Source organism: Sciurus carolinensis, chromosome 17 (genome assembly GCF_902686445.1).
Source record: "Sciurus carolinensis chromosome 17, mSciCar1.2, whole genome shotgun sequence".
NCBI classification, from domain to species: Eukaryota; Metazoa; Chordata; class Mammalia; order Rodentia; family Sciuridae; genus Sciurus; species Sciurus carolinensis.
This window is the reverse complement of record NC_062229.1, coordinates 141189-158699: the sequence shown is the minus strand read 5'-3', so window position 1 is coordinate 158699 and position 17511 is coordinate 141189. Positions and strand designations below refer to the sequence as shown.

The 17511-nt window shown below is 60.0% G+C and overlaps 2 protein-coding genes across 4 annotated transcripts; one reads left to right on the top strand and one right to left on the bottom strand.

The window, feature by feature from the left end:
* Nucleotides 1-3488: 3488 nt before the first annotated feature.
* Kiss1r (KISS1 receptor) lies at nt 3489-7453 on the bottom strand. The gene is made up of 5 exons (XM_047531718.1): nt 6799-7453; nt 6101-6225; nt 5543-5678; nt 5028-5260; nt 3489-4887 (listed from the first exon to the last, which is right to left on the bottom strand). The coding sequence occupies exons 1-5, from the start codon at nt 7040-7042 to the stop codon at nt 4429-4431; spliced, it is 1197 nt and encodes a 398-aa protein (XP_047387674.1). The 5' UTR covers nt 7043-7453; the 3' UTR covers nt 3489-4428.
* A 1520-nt stretch (nt 7454-8973) lies between these two features.
* On the top strand, nt 8974-17511 carry R3hdm4 (R3H domain containing 4). Of its 3 annotated transcripts, none has more exons than XM_047532205.1 (8): nt 9456-9586; nt 13546-13700; nt 14027-14151; nt 14580-14703; nt 14832-14917; nt 15380-15465; nt 15543-15598; nt 16520-17511. In XM_047532205.1, the coding sequence occupies exons 1-8, from the start codon at nt 9513-9515 to the stop codon at nt 16621-16623; spliced, it is 810 nt and encodes a 269-aa protein (XP_047388161.1). In that variant the 5' UTR covers nt 9456-9512; the 3' UTR covers nt 16624-17511. The 3 variants fall into 3 exon arrangements, with proteins under 3 accessions (XP_047388160.1, XP_047388161.1, XP_047388162.1); XM_047532206.1 differs by lacking the exon at nt 9456-9586 and adding an exon at nt 9999-10018; XM_047532204.1 differs by lacking the exon at nt 13546-13700 and having other exon boundaries at nt 8974-9586.

Here is a 17511-nt window from a genome sequence, read left to right as displayed (position 1 = left end):
CGAGGCAGGGCCCAGAGCGCCTGAGGTAGGGGGACGGGTTGGGCTCGCCCTGCGCTCCGGCTGTGCTTTAGCTGGGGGACCCCAAGCCACCGGGTCCGGGAGCTTTCCCCACCTTACCCGGCACTGAGGATGGACCTACCCGGCCTGGAGTTGCACCTTCGCCCCTTAGGCTGAGCCACCGGCGCGAGTAACTTCACTGCAGAGCCTCGGTTTCCACGTCTGCGAAACGGGCTCTGAGACCCGCGAGCAGCCGGGCCCCGGAGGCAGGACGAGAGGTCCCGCAGCGGCGAGCAGCGGCCCCGCGCGCCCCGCCGGCCGGGGGCCTGGACCCGCACCTGGGGGTGGGCGCCCTGTCCCTGCGGCGAGGGGGGGGCGGTGCTCCACGGCCAGGCGCCCGTCCTGCCCGGAGGACCGCACCCCGCGGCACCCCGTCCCGGGGAGGCGAGCGCTGCGTCCGCAGAGCGCAGCGGGAAACACCGCCGGGAAGGGCGCAGAGCCGCCCCGCAGCACCGGGCCGCGGTCCCTCCTGCTGTAAAGGAACCACTGTGGACTCAGCCTGCTGGGAGCGGGCAGGATGGGGTCTGGTCACTCGAAGGCCAGGAGGGAAGCTGCTTCCCCCACGGGGCGCAGCATCCCAGGCTCGGAGGAGGGCGAGGGGCTCCTATTTGTAGCCCAGGAGGGAGATGGGAGTTTGCACACAGACTTGCAGGCTCCCCCGTGTCCGGGGGTGCCCCGCGATGGGGTGGGGGGTCTGGCCGCCAGCAGCAAAGTGGGCCTGTGAATTCAGGTCGCCACAAGCTGTGAAATGGGCACTCCAGCTCCACCAGGTTTGGACAGGCCGTTTTGTGGTAGCCCTGTGAGTCTGGGGACACCCCCAAAACTCACCCAACTCTGGTCACTCACTATTCTCACTCTCTTCTGGGGGTGAATCTTAAAAATTCACCCCGGCCTGGTCCTCCAGTTTCTTCGAGTTAACACCCCAAGTGCCCACCTCCCCAGTGCATTCATATTCGAACCTCTGGGCCTTTGCGCTGGCCCCTGCCTGGCCTGCTCTTCCCCAGAGGGCCCCTTGGCCTGTGTCCTCTGGTTCAGGTTGTGTCCTCCTCAACTTCCCTCCCAGCCCCTCTCACCTCTTCACACCCCCACCATGCCTCAGATCTTCACCGAGACCTTTTCTATTTTGAAACAGCTGTTTATCTAACCCCCTGTATCTGGCTTCCAGGAGGGCCCTCAAGTCTGAGGACAGCAGTGTCAGATGAAGTCGGTTAAATGTTAAATGTTACCTCTCTGCTCCCTTGTCCCCCAGGGCTTTTAGTGCCTGTCTACACAGGGCACTTCAAAATAATCTTTTTTCAAACCTGAAGGGGAATGCTGAGCCTCACCTCAAAGCTTGACTGTTGCCACCCACACCTCTCCAGATGCTAAAGTTATTCACATTAGGTGCAGGAGGCCAGGGCCCACAGAATGCATTTATTTTATTTGCTTTACAAACATTTTCTTTAGTCGTCAATGGACCTCTATTTTATTTATCTATATGTAGTGTTGAGCACTGAGCCTAGTGAGTGCCTCACACATGCTGGGCAAGCACTCTATCACTAGACTAGGACCCCAGCCCACTATTTATTTACTTTTATTTAATAAGGAGGCCTTAGTGCCCAGCACAGCAAAAAAATAAATAAATGAAGAAATACCCCAGAACATAATATCATAGACTCTATTAACAACAAATCCAGCCTGAAGTATATTCTCTATACCAATGTACTCCTGAAATATTTTCAACATTTTTTTCACGGAAAGAACCCTCAAAGCAGAAGTGCCTGGGACGCAGGAAATGCATAATGACTGTGCTTATCTCTTTTCACAACGGGTACATTTCCAGCTGCGGGGGTCCAGGTTAGGTGCGAACGAGCGACCCCACATAGGAACCAGCAATCCTATGTGGGGTGAGAGGAGCGAGAAGGATTCGCAGGACGCGCGCGCCACCACCTGGGCGCCGGCGGGACTGCGGCCTTCTGGACGTGGCTAATATCTGCTGGGCGTGGCTTCACATGGACCGCTAGGTGGCGCCCTCTCACCTTAGAAAATGAGATTCCCAGGTTAAACTTGGGGAAACTGAGGCCCACAAGCCATTTTCTCCTGTACATGTTTTCTTTTTCTTCTTCTTTTTAATGGTCACAATACCTTTATTTTATTCATTTATTTTATGTGGTGCTGAGGATCGAACCCAGTGCCTCACACATGCCAGGCAAGTGCTCCACCACTGAGCCAAAACCCCAGCCCTATATGTTGTTTTCTTTTGCTTTTGTTTTGGTATCCATTTCTGGGAATGGAACCCAGGTCCTTGAACATGCTAGGCCAGTACTCTACCACTAAGCTACATACCTAGCTCTTTATTTTGAGACAGGGTCTTCCTAATTTGCTGAGCTACCCTGGAATTTGTGATCCTCCTGTCTCCATCTTTTGGTCACTGGGATGACAGGCATGTACCACTACCCTAGCTTTTTTAAACTTTTTTTTTTTTTTTTTTTTTTTTTTTTTTTGCGGTGCTGGGGATAGAACCCAGGGCCTTGTGCTTGCAAGGCAAGCACTCTACCAACTGAGCTATCTCCCCAGCCCTAAACTTTTTATTTTGAGAGAATTATAAATTCACATGCATTCCTAAGATATCCTGCAGAAAGATCTAGCGTAAGCTTGCCAAGTCTTCCTAATAACATCTGGCAAAATTATAGTCCAATTTCACATTACTACGTTGACCTCAGTGCAATCCACTTATTCAGATTTTCCATTTTTTAGGACTGTATGTATGCTTCTGTAAGGCTTTATCATATGTTTATCTCCCGTCAAGTTCAGCATCCTTCACGCCCACCCATTGTCCCTGACCCCTGATAAACATTTCCCATCATTCTGTCCTTTCAAGAGTGTTAGGTTATGGAATCCTATGTCTTGTGAGCAGGGAGTGTGCTTTCTTCACTTGGTGCCTCTGTTCCTGGAGACCCAGCTCATGATTTCCCACCTCAGCCAAGAGGCCATTGCTCTGTGGCTGCCACGTGAAGGCACTAGTGGTGTACTGTCCACTCACTGGAGGACATCTGATTATTTCCAGTGTGGGACTCTTACGAATAAAGCCATGCAGGTTTGAGGACAGGTCTCTGTGTGGATGGGGGGTCTCGTGTCTGCTGGGTGCCTGGGCCCATAGTGGCCTGGGGAGGTGTCTTACCCAGCCTAGAGGGACCTTGAAGGGCTCCCAGAGGCAGAGGCTGCTGAGCAGAGCCAGGTGGGTCACCGAGCAGGAACCCTGGCTGAGCAGAGCCGGGTGGGTCACCGAGCAGGTACCCTGGCTGAGCAGAGCCGGGTGGGTCACCGAGCAGGTACCCTGGCTGAGCAGAGCCGGGTGGGTCACCGAGCAGGTACCCTGGCTGAGCAGAGCCGGGTGGGTCACCGAGCAGGTACCCTGGCTGAGCAGAGCCGGGTGGGTCACTGAGCAGGTACCCTGGCTGAAAACAAGAAATCCACAGGGTCCAGGCCCAGAGACAAGAAAGAGGAATCTTCTCATCAGATACAGGGAGTTTAAATCTGGGGGCAGAGGAGAGGAGAGGGAGGCACGCAGGGGCGGTGAGCAGAGGCAGGAATTTGTGCTCATGTCCAGGCAGTCCTGCCCGCTGGTCTGAAGAGCAGAAGGAGCATGCCTGGTGCCAGAATCGCCTGATGTTCTCACCAGGATCTCAGCCAGTCCAGGTTTCTCCTGGGGATCCTCATCACATCCCTGAATTATCTGGGAGGCCTGGGGCCCTCGGGATTATTGTCCTGCAGGATGACTGAGCGCTGCAGCTCACCACCAGGAACCAGGGCTCTCCCTGTCTGTATGGTTGGGACTTGTGGGACTCCTGAATTGAGAATCCTGGTTTCCTTCTGGAAGCTTCTGCCAAAGAGTAAGTATGGCACCCAAGCCTGCCGTGCAGGGAGGAGGCCCAAGCAGCCACATGAGGAGCACTTGCCCCTGCCTGCCAGGAGACCAAGCGCTCCCGAGCTTGCAGGTCCATGCAGGGAACCCTGCCAAGACCACACAGCCAGAATCTTCAGCCACGCCCACTTCACATGTTTCCAAGGTGTATGCTGCTTTCACATTTAATATCACTGAAGTTGAATGGATCTTACAATCTTACAGTCAACCACATGACAGTATGTGAAAACACCTGACCCTTTCTGAAAAGACAGAGAAGCTATGACTGTTAGCACATCCGTGATTTCAGGAATGACAGAACCCCAACTGGAGTATCAGAGGCAGATCTATGTGAAGGGAACGAGACCAGAGCATGTTCACTGATCATCCGGGACGATGATAAAAAATTAATAGGAGAATATTAGCTGCTGCTCAAGCACACCCTGCTCCCGAGGGGCCCACGCAGATCCCCAGAAAGTCAAGAAAGCTCAGAGAGGGGCAGTGTGTTCCCCTAGTGTGCACAGCCCCCTCTCTGCTGGCCCACCGCTCCTGGGTTTTGGTGTCCTGGCGGGGGCTGGGCGTGCAGCCAAGCCGTGCAACTCCGTGTTGGGGGGCTCGAGGTCTGAGGGTACAGGCTCGCGGGGCCCCCTCTGGCATCCAGAAGCACAAGGGCACACGCCTCGAAATGCCTGTCGGAAGTGGGAACCCAGGAACGCATACAGTAAGGGATTCAGTGCAGAGTTGCTATAGGACATGCAGTGTGCCCAGATCTTGAGCGAGTAGGCGGCGTAGCTGCGAGGGTGCCAGGTGCCCGTCGGGCCCAGTGCCTGCAGCACCAAGAACAGCTGGATAGGACCCCAGCAGGCAGCAAAGAGTAGGACCACCGCCGCCACCAGCCTGGAGACCTTGGCACGCACAGCTCCCTTGCGCTCCGCCAGCAACTGCCCCTGGGAGAGGGGAGCTAGTTAGGGGAAAGAGCTGGGCTAACCCCTCAGAGCCCCCCCCCATTGACCTCCTGGGTTCAGGTGCCCCCAGCTGCGCCTCCTGCAGAGCCCCCACCCGGCTCCATCCGCGCCAAGCCGCGCACCTGTAGTGCGCTGTCGGTGGGCGCGGGACGCACGGTGGTCCGGCCCAGGTGTCGCAGCATAGCCCCGTAGCAGGCACAGGTAGCGAGCAGCGGCAGCAGGTAGAGAGCTAGCAGGTTGTAGAGTGCGAAGGCGCGCTCGAGGGTACGGCTGGGAAAGGCCTCGCTGCAGTAGGTGCGAGGTCCCGGCGACAGGCGATGCAGGGCGAGCACCGGCGCAGACACCGCAGCTGAGCCTGTACCACAGGCAGGTCGGGAGGACCCAGCCCCTGGGCGGAGGGGCGTGGCGCCTGGGCTCCCGCCTCTTCCCCCTCAGATGTCTTCCGGTATTGCATTCACTGAGGGCCTACTAAGTGCCACGCCCGCGTCTGTACCCTCCATGGCCCTCTTTTAGGTAGACCCAGTGTGGCCCATATTCCAAATGTCCAACAGAGGCCAAGAAGGGGTAGGGTGGTCCTGGGTAACCAAGACTTGCATACATCCGCCCCACCCCCGCACGCACCCCGCACCGCACTCACCCACCCAGATGCTGAGGCTGACGGCCAGGGCCAGGCGAGGTGTGCGCCGGTGCAGGGCCCGCAGCGGGAAGACTGTCACATACCAGCGGTCCACACTCATGGCGGTCAGGGTGGCGCATGTGGCCTGCACCGAGACCTGGAAAAGCCGGGAGGCAGTCGTGTGCCCTGACCTTCGGCCCTGCCTGTCTCCCCACATGTCTGACCATTCAGGCACACACGGGAAGTGTCCCAGGAGGCATGTCCAGTGGCCAAGGGTTGAGGGGAAATAGAGGGGGAACTAGAAGAGGAGATCCGGAGAGGCGGAAAGGGGAGTGAGGGAGCCATTGTAGAGTACCCTGATAACCCAAGTCTGACACAGGGTGCTGCAGAACCTTCCCAGGGTGGTGGGAAGAAACGACAAGAAGCGGCAGAGTCACTTGTTCCCCCACCCTGTGACCCCAGGACTTCCTCCTTATTTTCCACAGCACCCTCGGTGCCCAGACCCCGCCCACTCCCAGACGCTGGGGTGCACCGCGTTCCGCCCGCCCGCCTCCCCAGGTCCCCAACCCTCCAGCGCACCTGCTGAATGTAGTTGACGAACTTGCACATGAAGTCGCCCAGGACCCAGGCGGGCAGCGGGTAGAGCAGGGCCGTGAAGGGCACGCAGCACAGCAAGAAAGTCACATCCGTGGCTGCTAGGTTGGCTGCGGTTGGCGGAGGGGCACGCAATGGTCGCGAGCTCAGCGTCTTGGCCCAGCTCCTGGCCCCCAGCCTTATCCAAGGACCCCCCCCCCCAAAATCGTTACTTGGAGAGGTTAGGGAGCCTCCGTTCTCGGCCCAGAACGGGCTGCGTGGTCATTCTGAGGCGAAACATTGGGTTCTCCCCCGAGCAGGCCTTTGCCCATTTCCTAGTCTCCAAATTGGAGACGGTGGTGGAGCCCCAAAGCCACCAAAGTAGGAACCCTGCGCACATTCCTGTGCCAGGTAGTGCACCCCATCTCACAATGCACAAAGGGAGGCTCGGAAAATCACTGAACAGAGGTGGCAAGAGCTGTCTCCTAGCTCACTCCTCCCCCTCTAACTCCTCAGCCCACAGGAATTGGAGTTTGCGTCGCTAGCTTAAGGTACAGGGACACGAGGGAAAGGACGATGGGGCTCCTGTAGGGAGAGACCGCGTCTGTAACGGACCCCACCCGCCACGGGGGGCGCCCCTGGCCACTTGGCCCTAGCAGGGGCTCGGACCCGTGGGCAGGCGCCGCGCAGCGCGCGACACTCACCGATGTAGAAGTTGGTCACAGTGCGCATCTGCTTGTGGCGGCAGATTACGTAGATGACCAACGAGTTCCCGACCAGGCCAAGCAACATCAGTGCGGCAAAGAAGAGCGGCACCAGCCAGGCGTCCAGGAGCCGCGGCGCGGAAGCCAGGCCGTCTGAGGCGTTGACGCCGCAGCCTGGGCAGCCCGAAGCGTTGGCCGGCGCCCACCATGATGAGTTGGGCCCCGACGTAGCCGCGGCGCTCATGGTCTCACGGTCCTCCTCCTCCCTGCTACCCGCAGGGGTTGCGTCCCGGGACTGCCGCGAGGACCCTCCTCCCGGTTAGAGGCCTGCGGGGCGTGCGTGCGCGGAACCAGGGAAGGGTCTCGGTTGGAGGCGCTCCGGCTAGTGGGCGGCTCCGCTGGGCTCGGCTGCTCCTCTGCTCGCAGCGCGGCGACCGCACGTTTATACTCTGTGCCCTCCCTTGTCCCCGCCTTCGCTCCTCTCCTGCGGCCGTTGGTCTCCTCGCTTGCTCCACTACGTGCGCGCCCACCATCCACCAGCGCTGCAACCTCCCCCAGTGCCCTCTTGCCCGCGCATCGCCAGGGTGAGATCGCCGAAGGGATGGGCAGGAGCATGGAGTTGGCGGTGGAGCGGGACAGAGGTGGCTGCGTGGAGGCGGAAGGACCCACTTCGCCCGCCGGTAGACTCGCCTCCGGGGGAACTGGGGCTCCAGGAGCCTGGGCCAGGAGGACGGTGACACTGCTTTCAGGACAAGGCTCCAATGAGGGTCCAAGATTTTGCCCCCAGGGGAATAGGAGCCGTCAGAGTTCCAGGACGGGTGAGGGACATCCCAGATCTGGCTGGGTTCTGAGGTTGCAAATCGGATCCTTAGTGTCATCTCCCACCCACCTGGCAGCAATTGCCTAATAACTGCTGGGGACAGAGGGTCTTTTTCAATGCCAACAGGAAACAGGTGGAGCACAGAGTACCAAGGCCAAGGTGGCAACCATGACCCACAATCCCAATGCACACAGACATTTACCCAGAACTCCCTCTGTGCACTGTCTTGGGTTCTGGGGTGTTCCAGCCACCATAGAGACCCAAAGGAGCAAAGGTCAATGACTAGTTCTCACACAGTATGCATATCCCCAGAACCCCCAAGAAAGAAGGCTAAAAAGGAGAGAGGAAAGTAAATATGCACGGCATATAAGTGCATTAAATATCCCCAGAAAATGGAGCCTTGTGGATACAGATGTTACCCTGTTTCACCCTGTTATACCTTTAAAATTTATTCTTATGTTAGGTGTGGTGCTGTTCACCTCTAATCCCGGTTACACAGGGGGCCAAGGCACAAGTTTGAGGTCAATTCAGGAGGCGGGGTCTCAAGAAGATTTTTTTTTTTTTTAAACCGGGGATGAACCCAGGGCCTCACGCATGCTAGGCAAAAACACTGAGCTACATCCCCAGCCTTCAAAGTGGAAAACTTTAAAAAGGACTGAGGGTAGAGGTCATAGGTCACTGGTAGAGCAGCCCGGGTTCAATCCTGAGTACCACACACACAAAATTATTCTTGACAATGGATTGAAAAATTAGAAAAGAAGGTGCAATTTTTTGAGGCAGGAATAGGGAAGGGTTAGGATGAGGGGCTGAGGATACTAGGTGGGTGTGGGGCCTGTTGGGGGAGGGTGGCCTGGGAATGGTCCTGCAGAGGACAAGTGGCTGGCGATTCTGGGGCGTGGCAGCTCATGTACAGGCTTTGGGGTGAGGGAGCTGGTTGTTTGGTGGCCCAGGAGGGTGTAGGGGAGGTACCAGGACAGGCGTCCTGGGGGCAAGACACCAGACCTGACCCCTCCTTCTCGTGCATTTATTCAGCGGCTCCCTTGCAGGAAACCACACCTTCCCGCGCCGCCCCCGCGCAGCCACACCCCAGGGGACCCCCTTCCTTCCTGGCTGGTGCCTCCGTGGAGTTCTTCGGCTGCTTTCCACACTGATCTCCAGGAGGTCTCACAGTGTGCGCTCTGGGGGTCTCTTCACGTTTCTTCCCCTTGCTCTTTGCTAAAACCGTCAGGTCTTGTCCCACGCCCCGTCTCGCTGGGCAGGATCTGGCAGGTTATATCTTGACGAGGTCCTCTGCTCCCTGCACGTCTTATGGACTGGAAGATGGACTCTAGATTCTACAGCAGTTTTAATCTTACTCTTTAGACTCTCCTATGGCTCCCCATCACCCTCGGGACAAAGAACAAACAACAGACCGGTCATCACAGGGCACCCGGCTCCCCCTGATTCTGGCTGCCCCTGGGCCCTCCCACTTCCAGGGTCAGCTTCTGCAGGCCACCAGTGCCGCTGCGGAGGCCTGCCCGGACCGTCCCGGGGACCGCCCCCAGCGGGGGAGGGCGTCTTGGTCACTGCAGGTCCCCAGCGCCCAGCACCGCGCGCAGTCCACCGCGGGCCTTCGTCGACGAGTAGATCCTACAGGCGGAAGGCGTGCGGGGCCGACGGCGTCCGGGTGTCAGAGACCGGTGAACTGCGGCCCAGCCGGGACGCGCACGGGGCTCCCGGGGCGCCCGAGGCCCGTGTCGCGTCCGCCGCCCCACCGGGGAGGAGGCGCTCCCCGCCCGGCGCCCGGCCCGTCCCCGCCCCGTGCCGCCCGCGACTCCTCCCCGGCCCGCCCCCGGCGGCCGTCACTTCCGCCCGGCCCGAGCAGGCCCGGCGGCGTCCGCGGCGGCCGCGAGCCATGGTCGCGCTGGAGAACCCGGAGGGCAGCCCGGAGGCGGCGGCGGGGGGCGCCCCGGGCGGGCGGCGGATGCTGTGAGCGCCGGCGGGCGGGGGGTCGGGCCCTCGGCGCCCCGCAGCCCCTGCTCCCCTGCTCCCGCAGGCCCGGCTCCGCGCCCCTGCCCGCTGCCCTGCTCCGCTCCCCGCTCCCCTCCCTCCCCCGCCCCGGCCCCTTCCCGCGCCCCCCCCCCCCCGAGCTCGGCCCCCTCCTCTCTGCGCTCCTCCGCCCGCGGGCGCCGTCCCCTTCCCCGCCCGGCCCCCTCCGCGCTTCCCCTGTCCTGCCGCTTTCGCTCGCTGTTTGCCCCCAGACTTGGGGGGTGGTCCTCTTATCATCCAGGTGCTCACCCTCTGGCCGGGGGTTTGCTGGGGGGAAACACCGCTGACGCCCTTACTTATTCCGGGCTGCAGGTGCCCCGTACCTGGGTGTTTGCCGCGGGGTCCTCTGCCTACTTGGCCCAGCTGAATGAGGTGGGGGCGCGTGCCGGGAAAGCTGCTGTGGGTGGGTGGGCATCTGCCCACCTGCGCGGGTCGGGCTCGGGTCTGGTGCTCACCTGCGCGACTGGTCCTCTGCGCCCCATCGGGGTTACCCGCTCCCACCTTCCTGGTAGACAGGCCTCATTTTTTTCCTTCTGGGTAAATTCCCTTATTAAGTGGGGAAGGGGAGTTAACACCTCCCCCCGACCCCGAAATAGGAGCTTGCCGCCTGTCAGCAGAGTGCACCCGGAAGCGGGCAGCGGTGACCATATGTGGACTTTCCCAGGGCGCGGGACTCTGAAACAGGCCACACCAAAGCCCGGGCAGTCCGCTGTGGTCCCCCTGCGCCCTGTGTCGGGCGTGAGGTCCATCTCTGCCTCCTACAGGTGTGGCCTTGCCACCGGGTTGGTTGTTCATGGCTTCACTGCCTAAGTTTCCCAGTCTGTAAAATGGGATGGTGACATTGGTCTCTTCCAGGAGCGGCTGGGATCAGTCACCAGACAGGCAGAGGTGCCCAGCAAATTGGAGCATCCCTTCTGTAATTTTTTCCCCCTCTGTGCTGGAATGGACCCCAGGGTCTGGTGCCTGCTGGGCAAGTGCTCTACCACTGAGCCCAGTCCTTTTTATTTTTTGGGACAAGGTCTCAGTTACCAGGTTAACCTGGAACTTTTGATCCTTCCGCCCTAGCGGGCGAGTAGCTGGGGTTACAGATGTGCACCACCAGGACCGGCCGACTTCTGTTTTCAGGCTTGTGGTTGCTGTTGGCACCTCCACTGGGAGGCCTCCAGGCCAGAGGACCTCTTCCCTGGGGGCATTTAATTCCCACTGGCTCCAGGCTCCTCCCCACCGAGCTTTCTAAAACTGGGGTGTAGGTACCTGTGGTGTGGACATGTAAACTCCTGTGCCTTTGCTGTGCTGTGCACCCCTCCCTTGCAGGTGCCCACCTGCCTGGGGCCCTGCCCTTCAGCCCCGGCTGGGTGCTGGGCCTGCCACACCCGCTGAGTCACCTACTCTTCCTGCTGGAGGAAGTGGCTCCTCCCGACCTGGGGGAGGGGTCGGTGCCCAGGAAGGTGTGTTTTTGCCCCAGGGAGTGACTGCCAACAGGTCCCATCACTGAACATGGGATCCAGAGAGAGATGGGGCTGCCCGGCATCCTCACCTTCGTCCTGTCTGCCACTGTGGTTGCTGGTATAACTTGTGTGGTGTGGACATTTGCCAAGGGCTGCCCACTCCAGTTCTGTTTCCCCATCGTAGAGGGGTCTCCTTGAGTGGCCGGGAAGGCAGAGCAGCTGCTGGAAGTGTGTGGACGGGAGTTTAGTTATTTAACAGGCACGGTGAGCCCCACTGTGGGCTGCTGCTGGGATTCACAGAGACCAGCAGACCCCTGACCCCTTCTCCGGGGGTCAGTTAGCAGTGGTCAGGCAGTAAAGAGCAAAGCAGGCCAGCTGGGAAGCTGGGAGAAGAACTGAGGGATCAGGTGGGGTGGGCTTTTTCTCCAGGGGTTGACATTTGAAGAGGGACAGCCAGCATAAGCACGGACCTGTGCAAAGGCCTGGGTGGCCCTCCTGGACACACTGGGGCAGCCCTGATGGTGGGTGCCAGTGGCCATACCCCTCACTCAGAGTCCAGGGGACACATGTTTATCTTATTTTTTGTGGTTCTGGGGTTGAACCCACTTAACTCTGAGCTGCATCCAGGACGATGAACCCCTGGGTCCCAGTGGAACCAGGTAGGGCTGCATGGTCTGGCGAGCCCAGGAGGTGCCACGGGCAGTGTTGGAGCAAGGGAGGACCTGTGGAGTCCTTGTCACCTTCAGGATAAACCTGGTGGGCTGAGGGGAACAGGGAGGCTGTGGTGGCCCAAGGCCAGCCCCAGGCTCACCTGCCCATGCTGGTGGGAGATGGGAGAGGCCTGCTTTCTGGGGCCTCACAGCCCTCATCTGTGAAGTGGGGGTGAGGTCAGGCCCTGCTGTGGGGATGGTGCTGGGCCATGGACTCGGCCTTTTATCAGCCCTGACCAGCTGCCCGGGTGGGGCCTGGGGCAGGGTTGCCCAGGAAGGAGGGGAGCAGCCACAGGGACTGGGGCCTGGCACCCAAGGACCGCTGAGTGCCAGCAACCAGCTGTGCTGAGGCCTTGGTGTGCTGCATCCTTGAAGCTGAGGGACTCTGGGCTGGTGACCGCACCATGGCTGACTGATCTGTGAGGTGCATTTGTCCCTTGCAGAGGTGGGACAGGGGGCGGGAAGTGAACCAAAGCGGAGGAGGCAGCCCAGGGAGCCATCATCAGGAATGCCGCGTGTGGGAGGAGGCCCGTCAAGGAGGAAACCAGCAGCGTCCAGCCCCTCTTGACGGGGCACCCCCCAGACCCACAGCCACAGGGGAGCCTCCACAGAGCTGTGCCTGTCTCCGCCTGCCCTGCGTCGGCTTCCACGGCTCTGAGTCTCACCAGAGTCATTCTATAAAGTGCACAAACTTAAGCTTGGGGGCTCTTTGCATACACATAGACCCAGTGGGCACTGGCTCACTCCTGACCCCACAGATGTGTCCCGTCCTGAAGGTTCTGGAGTTTCATGTGTCTTCTCTTTGAAGAGGGAGTGTCTTGGAGGTTTTGGATGGGGGTGTGTCTTGGAGGTTCTGGATGTGGGAAGGTGGGTGGAATTTTCTCCTCCATTGTGGAGTTAGGGTACTTCCGGGAGCACCTTTGGGTGTCAGGTGGGGGTGTGAATGAGGCCAGCCCTGTAGAGTCTGGGAGCCGATGGCCACCGGCCTGAGGGCAGCGGTGGTGGCAGGGAGGAGCCCTGTGTGGCTGGAGCCGAGTGAGTAGGGGAGGTCGGAGGTGGTCCACCTGGAACCTTGGCAGGTGCCATCAGGGTCTGAGCCTGGGGCCTGGGGTGGGTTGGGGGCTGATCAAGCAGGCTATGCTGCAGTTTCTTACCAGCCCAGAGGCCCCCAGTGCCTCGCTAGACAGCTGCTGTGTCTTCCTAGCAGGACGCCTGGCCACCCTAGCTAATCCGTTCTTGCAATTAGTGCCTTAGCAGGAGAGCCATTAGCTCCCAGGGCTGCTCTGCCCCTCCTTGGCCCCAGCTCCTGGGAGACACTGTGGGGTCATCGCAGGTGGGCTCTGGCATTGCCTGCAGCTCTCTGGGGCTGCTGGCTGGCTGCTTGCTGCCCAGGGTGGGGGCCTTGACCATGTCAAGTTTCTCAGTTCTCAGTGTCCAGAGGGGCTAGCGTTCAGGTCCTGGAGGCTGTGGGCCTCACTGGCCTGTGACTAGAATCCAGAAGGCTTGGGGTGAGGAGGCTACAGCTTTTCTTGGCCGCCACATGTGGTTTGGCTTTGGGCGGGCCTGTTTCCTGGTCTGCCATCCCAGGCACACCTGTGTCCTGTGCAGTGAGGACTTTGTGGCCCAGGACTCCACCTGTGGGAGGTGGGAGCTGCTCACCCAGGGCGGACCAAGCAGGTGGTGATGTGATAGCTTCTACCTGGGAGCTGCCATGGTCCTGAGGGTCACCTGCCTGCCTTAGGCCACTCCCAGACTGCCTGCCCACTCTGGCCAGCTCCCAGGTGAAGAGACTCCCAGCTTCCCGGCGGAAGCAGCACTTCATCAACCAGGCAGTACGGAACTCAGACCTGGTGCCCAAGGCCAAGGGGCGCAAAAGCCTCCAACGCCTGCAGAACAGTGAGCAGGGGGCAGGGGCCCTCCTGGGGATGCCCAGCCTTGGACAGGAATGCGTGCTGTCTGGCCCTGAGCTCAGCAGGAACCTGAGCCAGACACAGATACCCAGACCAGGGGATCAGGGCTGGGCCAGAGGGAGTTCTGGGCATTGGAGCTAGGACTTTAAAGGGTGTGTAGGAGTTCCATAAGGCAGGGCTCTGGAGGCTGGATGGTCCCTGTACATTTGGGGAAAAATATGGGAGAATGGAATGAAGAGGCTGGGAAGTAGGATGGGTGTTCCTGGGCCCTGAATGCCACCCTCAACCCAGAGACTGTCTCTCCCCACGCAGCCCAGTACCTCCTGACTCTGCTGGAGACAGATGGGGACCCGCCTGGCCTGGAGGATGGGGACCTGACGCCCTCTGCAGCACCAGGCATCTTTGCAGAGGCCTGCAGCAATGCCAGCTACGTGGAGGTGAGGCTGTGCTCGCTGACTCGCCCTAGCACTGCCTGACCAGATCACCCTCCTGCTTCTGGGCCCTGGATGAGGCCCCTCAGTCTCCTTCTGGGTCTTAGACTAGGCCAGCTCTCCCAAAAGCTTCCAGCATCCTGACCCATCTGTTCTTCACGCTGAAATTAAGGACTAGATTGTGGAGTGTTCCCCCACATGCCCCTGCCCTGGGTGGGTGTATCCTGGTCTGTGGCTCTCCCAGCACCCAGCTCGGGCCCCACACGCGTCAGTTAGGTGCCCTCTAAATTCTTGGCCAGTCCAGTTGTCAGAGGTATCCACAGCAGTGCTTCCCTCGTTGGGGTGGCCTCAGGTGTCCCTTTTTAGGTGGGGAAACTGAGGCCTGAAGCAGTCATCGCCCAGCGTCTCAGGGCGAGACCACCTGCCTCATCCAGGTCTGGAATGACTTCATGAACCGCTCCGGGGAGGAGCAGGAGCGGGTGCTCCGCTACCTGGAGGATGAGGGCCATAGCAAAGCACGGAGGAGGGGGCCTGCCCGCGGGGAAGACCGGCGGAGAGGTGGGGCCTGGGCCGAGGGGCGGGGCGAACTGGTGGAGGCGGGCCTGCAGGCGGACCCGCCCACCGGGTGAGGGCGGGGCCTGGTGGGCGGGGCCGGCAGCTGGCATCACTGTCCCTGGGCCCTCCAGAGGACCCTGCCTACACACCCCGGGAGTGCTTCCAGCGCATCAGCCGCCGCCTGCGAGCTGTCCTCAAGCGGAGCCGCATCCCCATGGTGAGTGCCGAGAGCCGGGCCTCCCTCCCAACCCGCCTCGTGTTTTCGGGGGCTTGTTTTACATCAGTTTCTCACTTGAGGATGGGGTGAAGGAGGACCTGTTACCCGGGGCTGGTGATATGGTGGGAGGCAATGGGATACAGACCATGATCATCAATGGTGCAGGAGCACAGATGGACGGGGGTGTGGACGGGGGTGCTTCTTGAGTGGGAGTAGGAGTCGGGTGAATGAAGGTGGGCACTGCAGGGTGTACAGGAGTTCACTAAGCAGAAGATCAAGGCTGGACATGATATGTAGATGTATTAGTGCCTGGTATCTTTGGAAAACAGGTGACCTCATGGGTAGGTCAGAGGTGACATTGAAACGCAGAATTTGAGCTCTGCCCTTCTAGTCTTGGGCGTCCTGGCCCTTGGGCAGCAAGGCCCCACAGTGGCCTGATCCCTGGGCCCCTTTCTTCTACAGGAAACACTGGAGACCTGGGAAGAGCGCCTGCTGGGATTCTTCTCTGTGTCTCCCCAGGCAGTGTACACAGCCATGCTGGACAACAGGTCCGGGCTGGTGGGCAACAAACCGTGTGTGTGCCCCAGGCTCCTGGCCTGGCCACTCACTGCCCATTTGTCCACAGTTTTGAGAGACTGCTGCTCCATGCCGTCTGCCAGTACATGGACCTCATCTCAGCTAGTGAGTGCCCGTGCCCATAACCCATGCGGTCAGGCCAGAAACAACGGGGAGGTGGGAAAGGTGTTCCAGGAGTGGGTACCCTCTAGCAGAGGGGTGGCTGTGGACTCTACTTCAACTCATCAGAAGTGCCCTGTGTGCCAGCCTGTGCTGGCTTTTGCTGCAGACATAGCTGGACGAGTGGACAGACGCCCACCACCCACAACTCCAGAGCAGGGGAGAGGGCCTGGTGGGGTGGCAAGGCCCGGCTTGGAGGGAGGCACACACAGGAAGCTAGGCCAGCCTAGCCTGTGTCCATAGGCCCCCTCCCAGGCCCAGTGGGGTGGTCTCAGGGCAGCCCTCCAGAGAGGGACCCAGCAGGCCCTGGCTGGCGCCTTGTGGTCCTTGTTTCCCACACCTCTCTCCATCTCCTGCCTGGAGTTGTTGAGGAGATGGTTTCCATAGCAACCATGGATAGTTCCTCCCCTGCTCTCTCCAGGAGTCCAGCCCCCTTTGTTCCCTAGCCTGTGGTGGAGGGGCTCCGCTGCAGTCAAGCTGCATCCAGCTCTTGGAGGAGGGGCCTAGAGAGACAGGCGGGGGAGCAGGGCTCCCAGGCCCAGCTCCAGGAGGGGACTGAGCCTGGTGGGCAAGGCCGGTTCAGTTTGGCCCGGAGGGGAGGCACCGCCCAGGGCCCTGGCACTTTGAAGACACCTCTGCCGTGTAGGCAGGGAGACACTCAGGAGGCTGGACACTGGGTGACACACAGGTGTGAGTGTCCCCTTGGCCTTGAGCTGTGGGTGCTCAGCTCCTCCCTCCCAGGGACCCAGGGACGACGGTCAACCAGACCCGGAACCCAGCTGACAGCAGCCCGGAGGCCACTCCGGTTCACGCGCTCTGCTTGCAGGGCTGGAGTCCTTCATTCTCGCCTCCTTGTCCCTGCCACAGGTGCAGACCTGGAGGGCAGGCGGCAGATGAAGGTCAGCAACCGACACCTGCACTTCCTGCCTCCGGGGCTGCTTCTGTCCGCCTACCTGGAGCAGCAGAGCTGATGGTGGCCGCACAGTGCCCGTCTGCCACCTTGTCCAGCGCCAAGACCTCGGGGCCGTCTGCTAAAATATCTGCAGTGTTTCAGAATTGTCCTTGACACTTGCTCATCCCTTGGGTGGCTCTCTCTCACCCTTGCCCTGACCATCCTGCTCTTACACATGAGTTTTGGGGCTAGGGTTGCCCAAACTGTACCAGCCCTGCAGTGCCCGACCCTGGACTTGTGTTTGGGTAGGGAGATCTGCCCTGGGCACTTCCATGTCTCTTCTTTGGCTACTAGCTTTCTTGGCTCAGATGAGGTGGGAGAGGCTGGGTTTTTATCACTTTTAATGAATTTGGCATGATTTGTTGTCGATTTTTAAATTTCCATTTTTGGAGGGAAAAAACCCCAAAACTTGTCCCAGCTGATAAATTGTGGGGTTTGGTCACAGTCTTTGTTTGACTCTTCCCAATTTTTAGCTGTTTGGCAGGGGCGGGGGGTTTTCTGGGACCCTGCCCCCACCCCAGGAGCATTTTGTGTCTGTGTGTGTGTGCGTGTGTGCGCGTGTGCGTGGTGGGCCCTGCAACCCAGGACGTGAACTTTGTCTCAAGGGCTGATTTTATGCTTCCTGATACGTATTTGCCATGTGCCCCCACCCCCCGTGGGCCCCACCTGCTCTTCCCCCCTTTATACTTTTGACCCCCTTTAAACTGGGGATCCAGGACTTCCAACCAGAAGCCTCTGTCCCCGGCTACCCCATCCTCCCATGACCCAGTGTCCTCCCTCATGCTGGTGGGCGCCAGGGGACTCCATGAGGAGCAGGCCTGGCCCCTGCCCCTGCGCCTGCCCTCCTGTGTGTGACTAGTTGAGCTTGGGGGAAAGGGAGTGTTTAATAAATTCCTGGTGCTCTGGC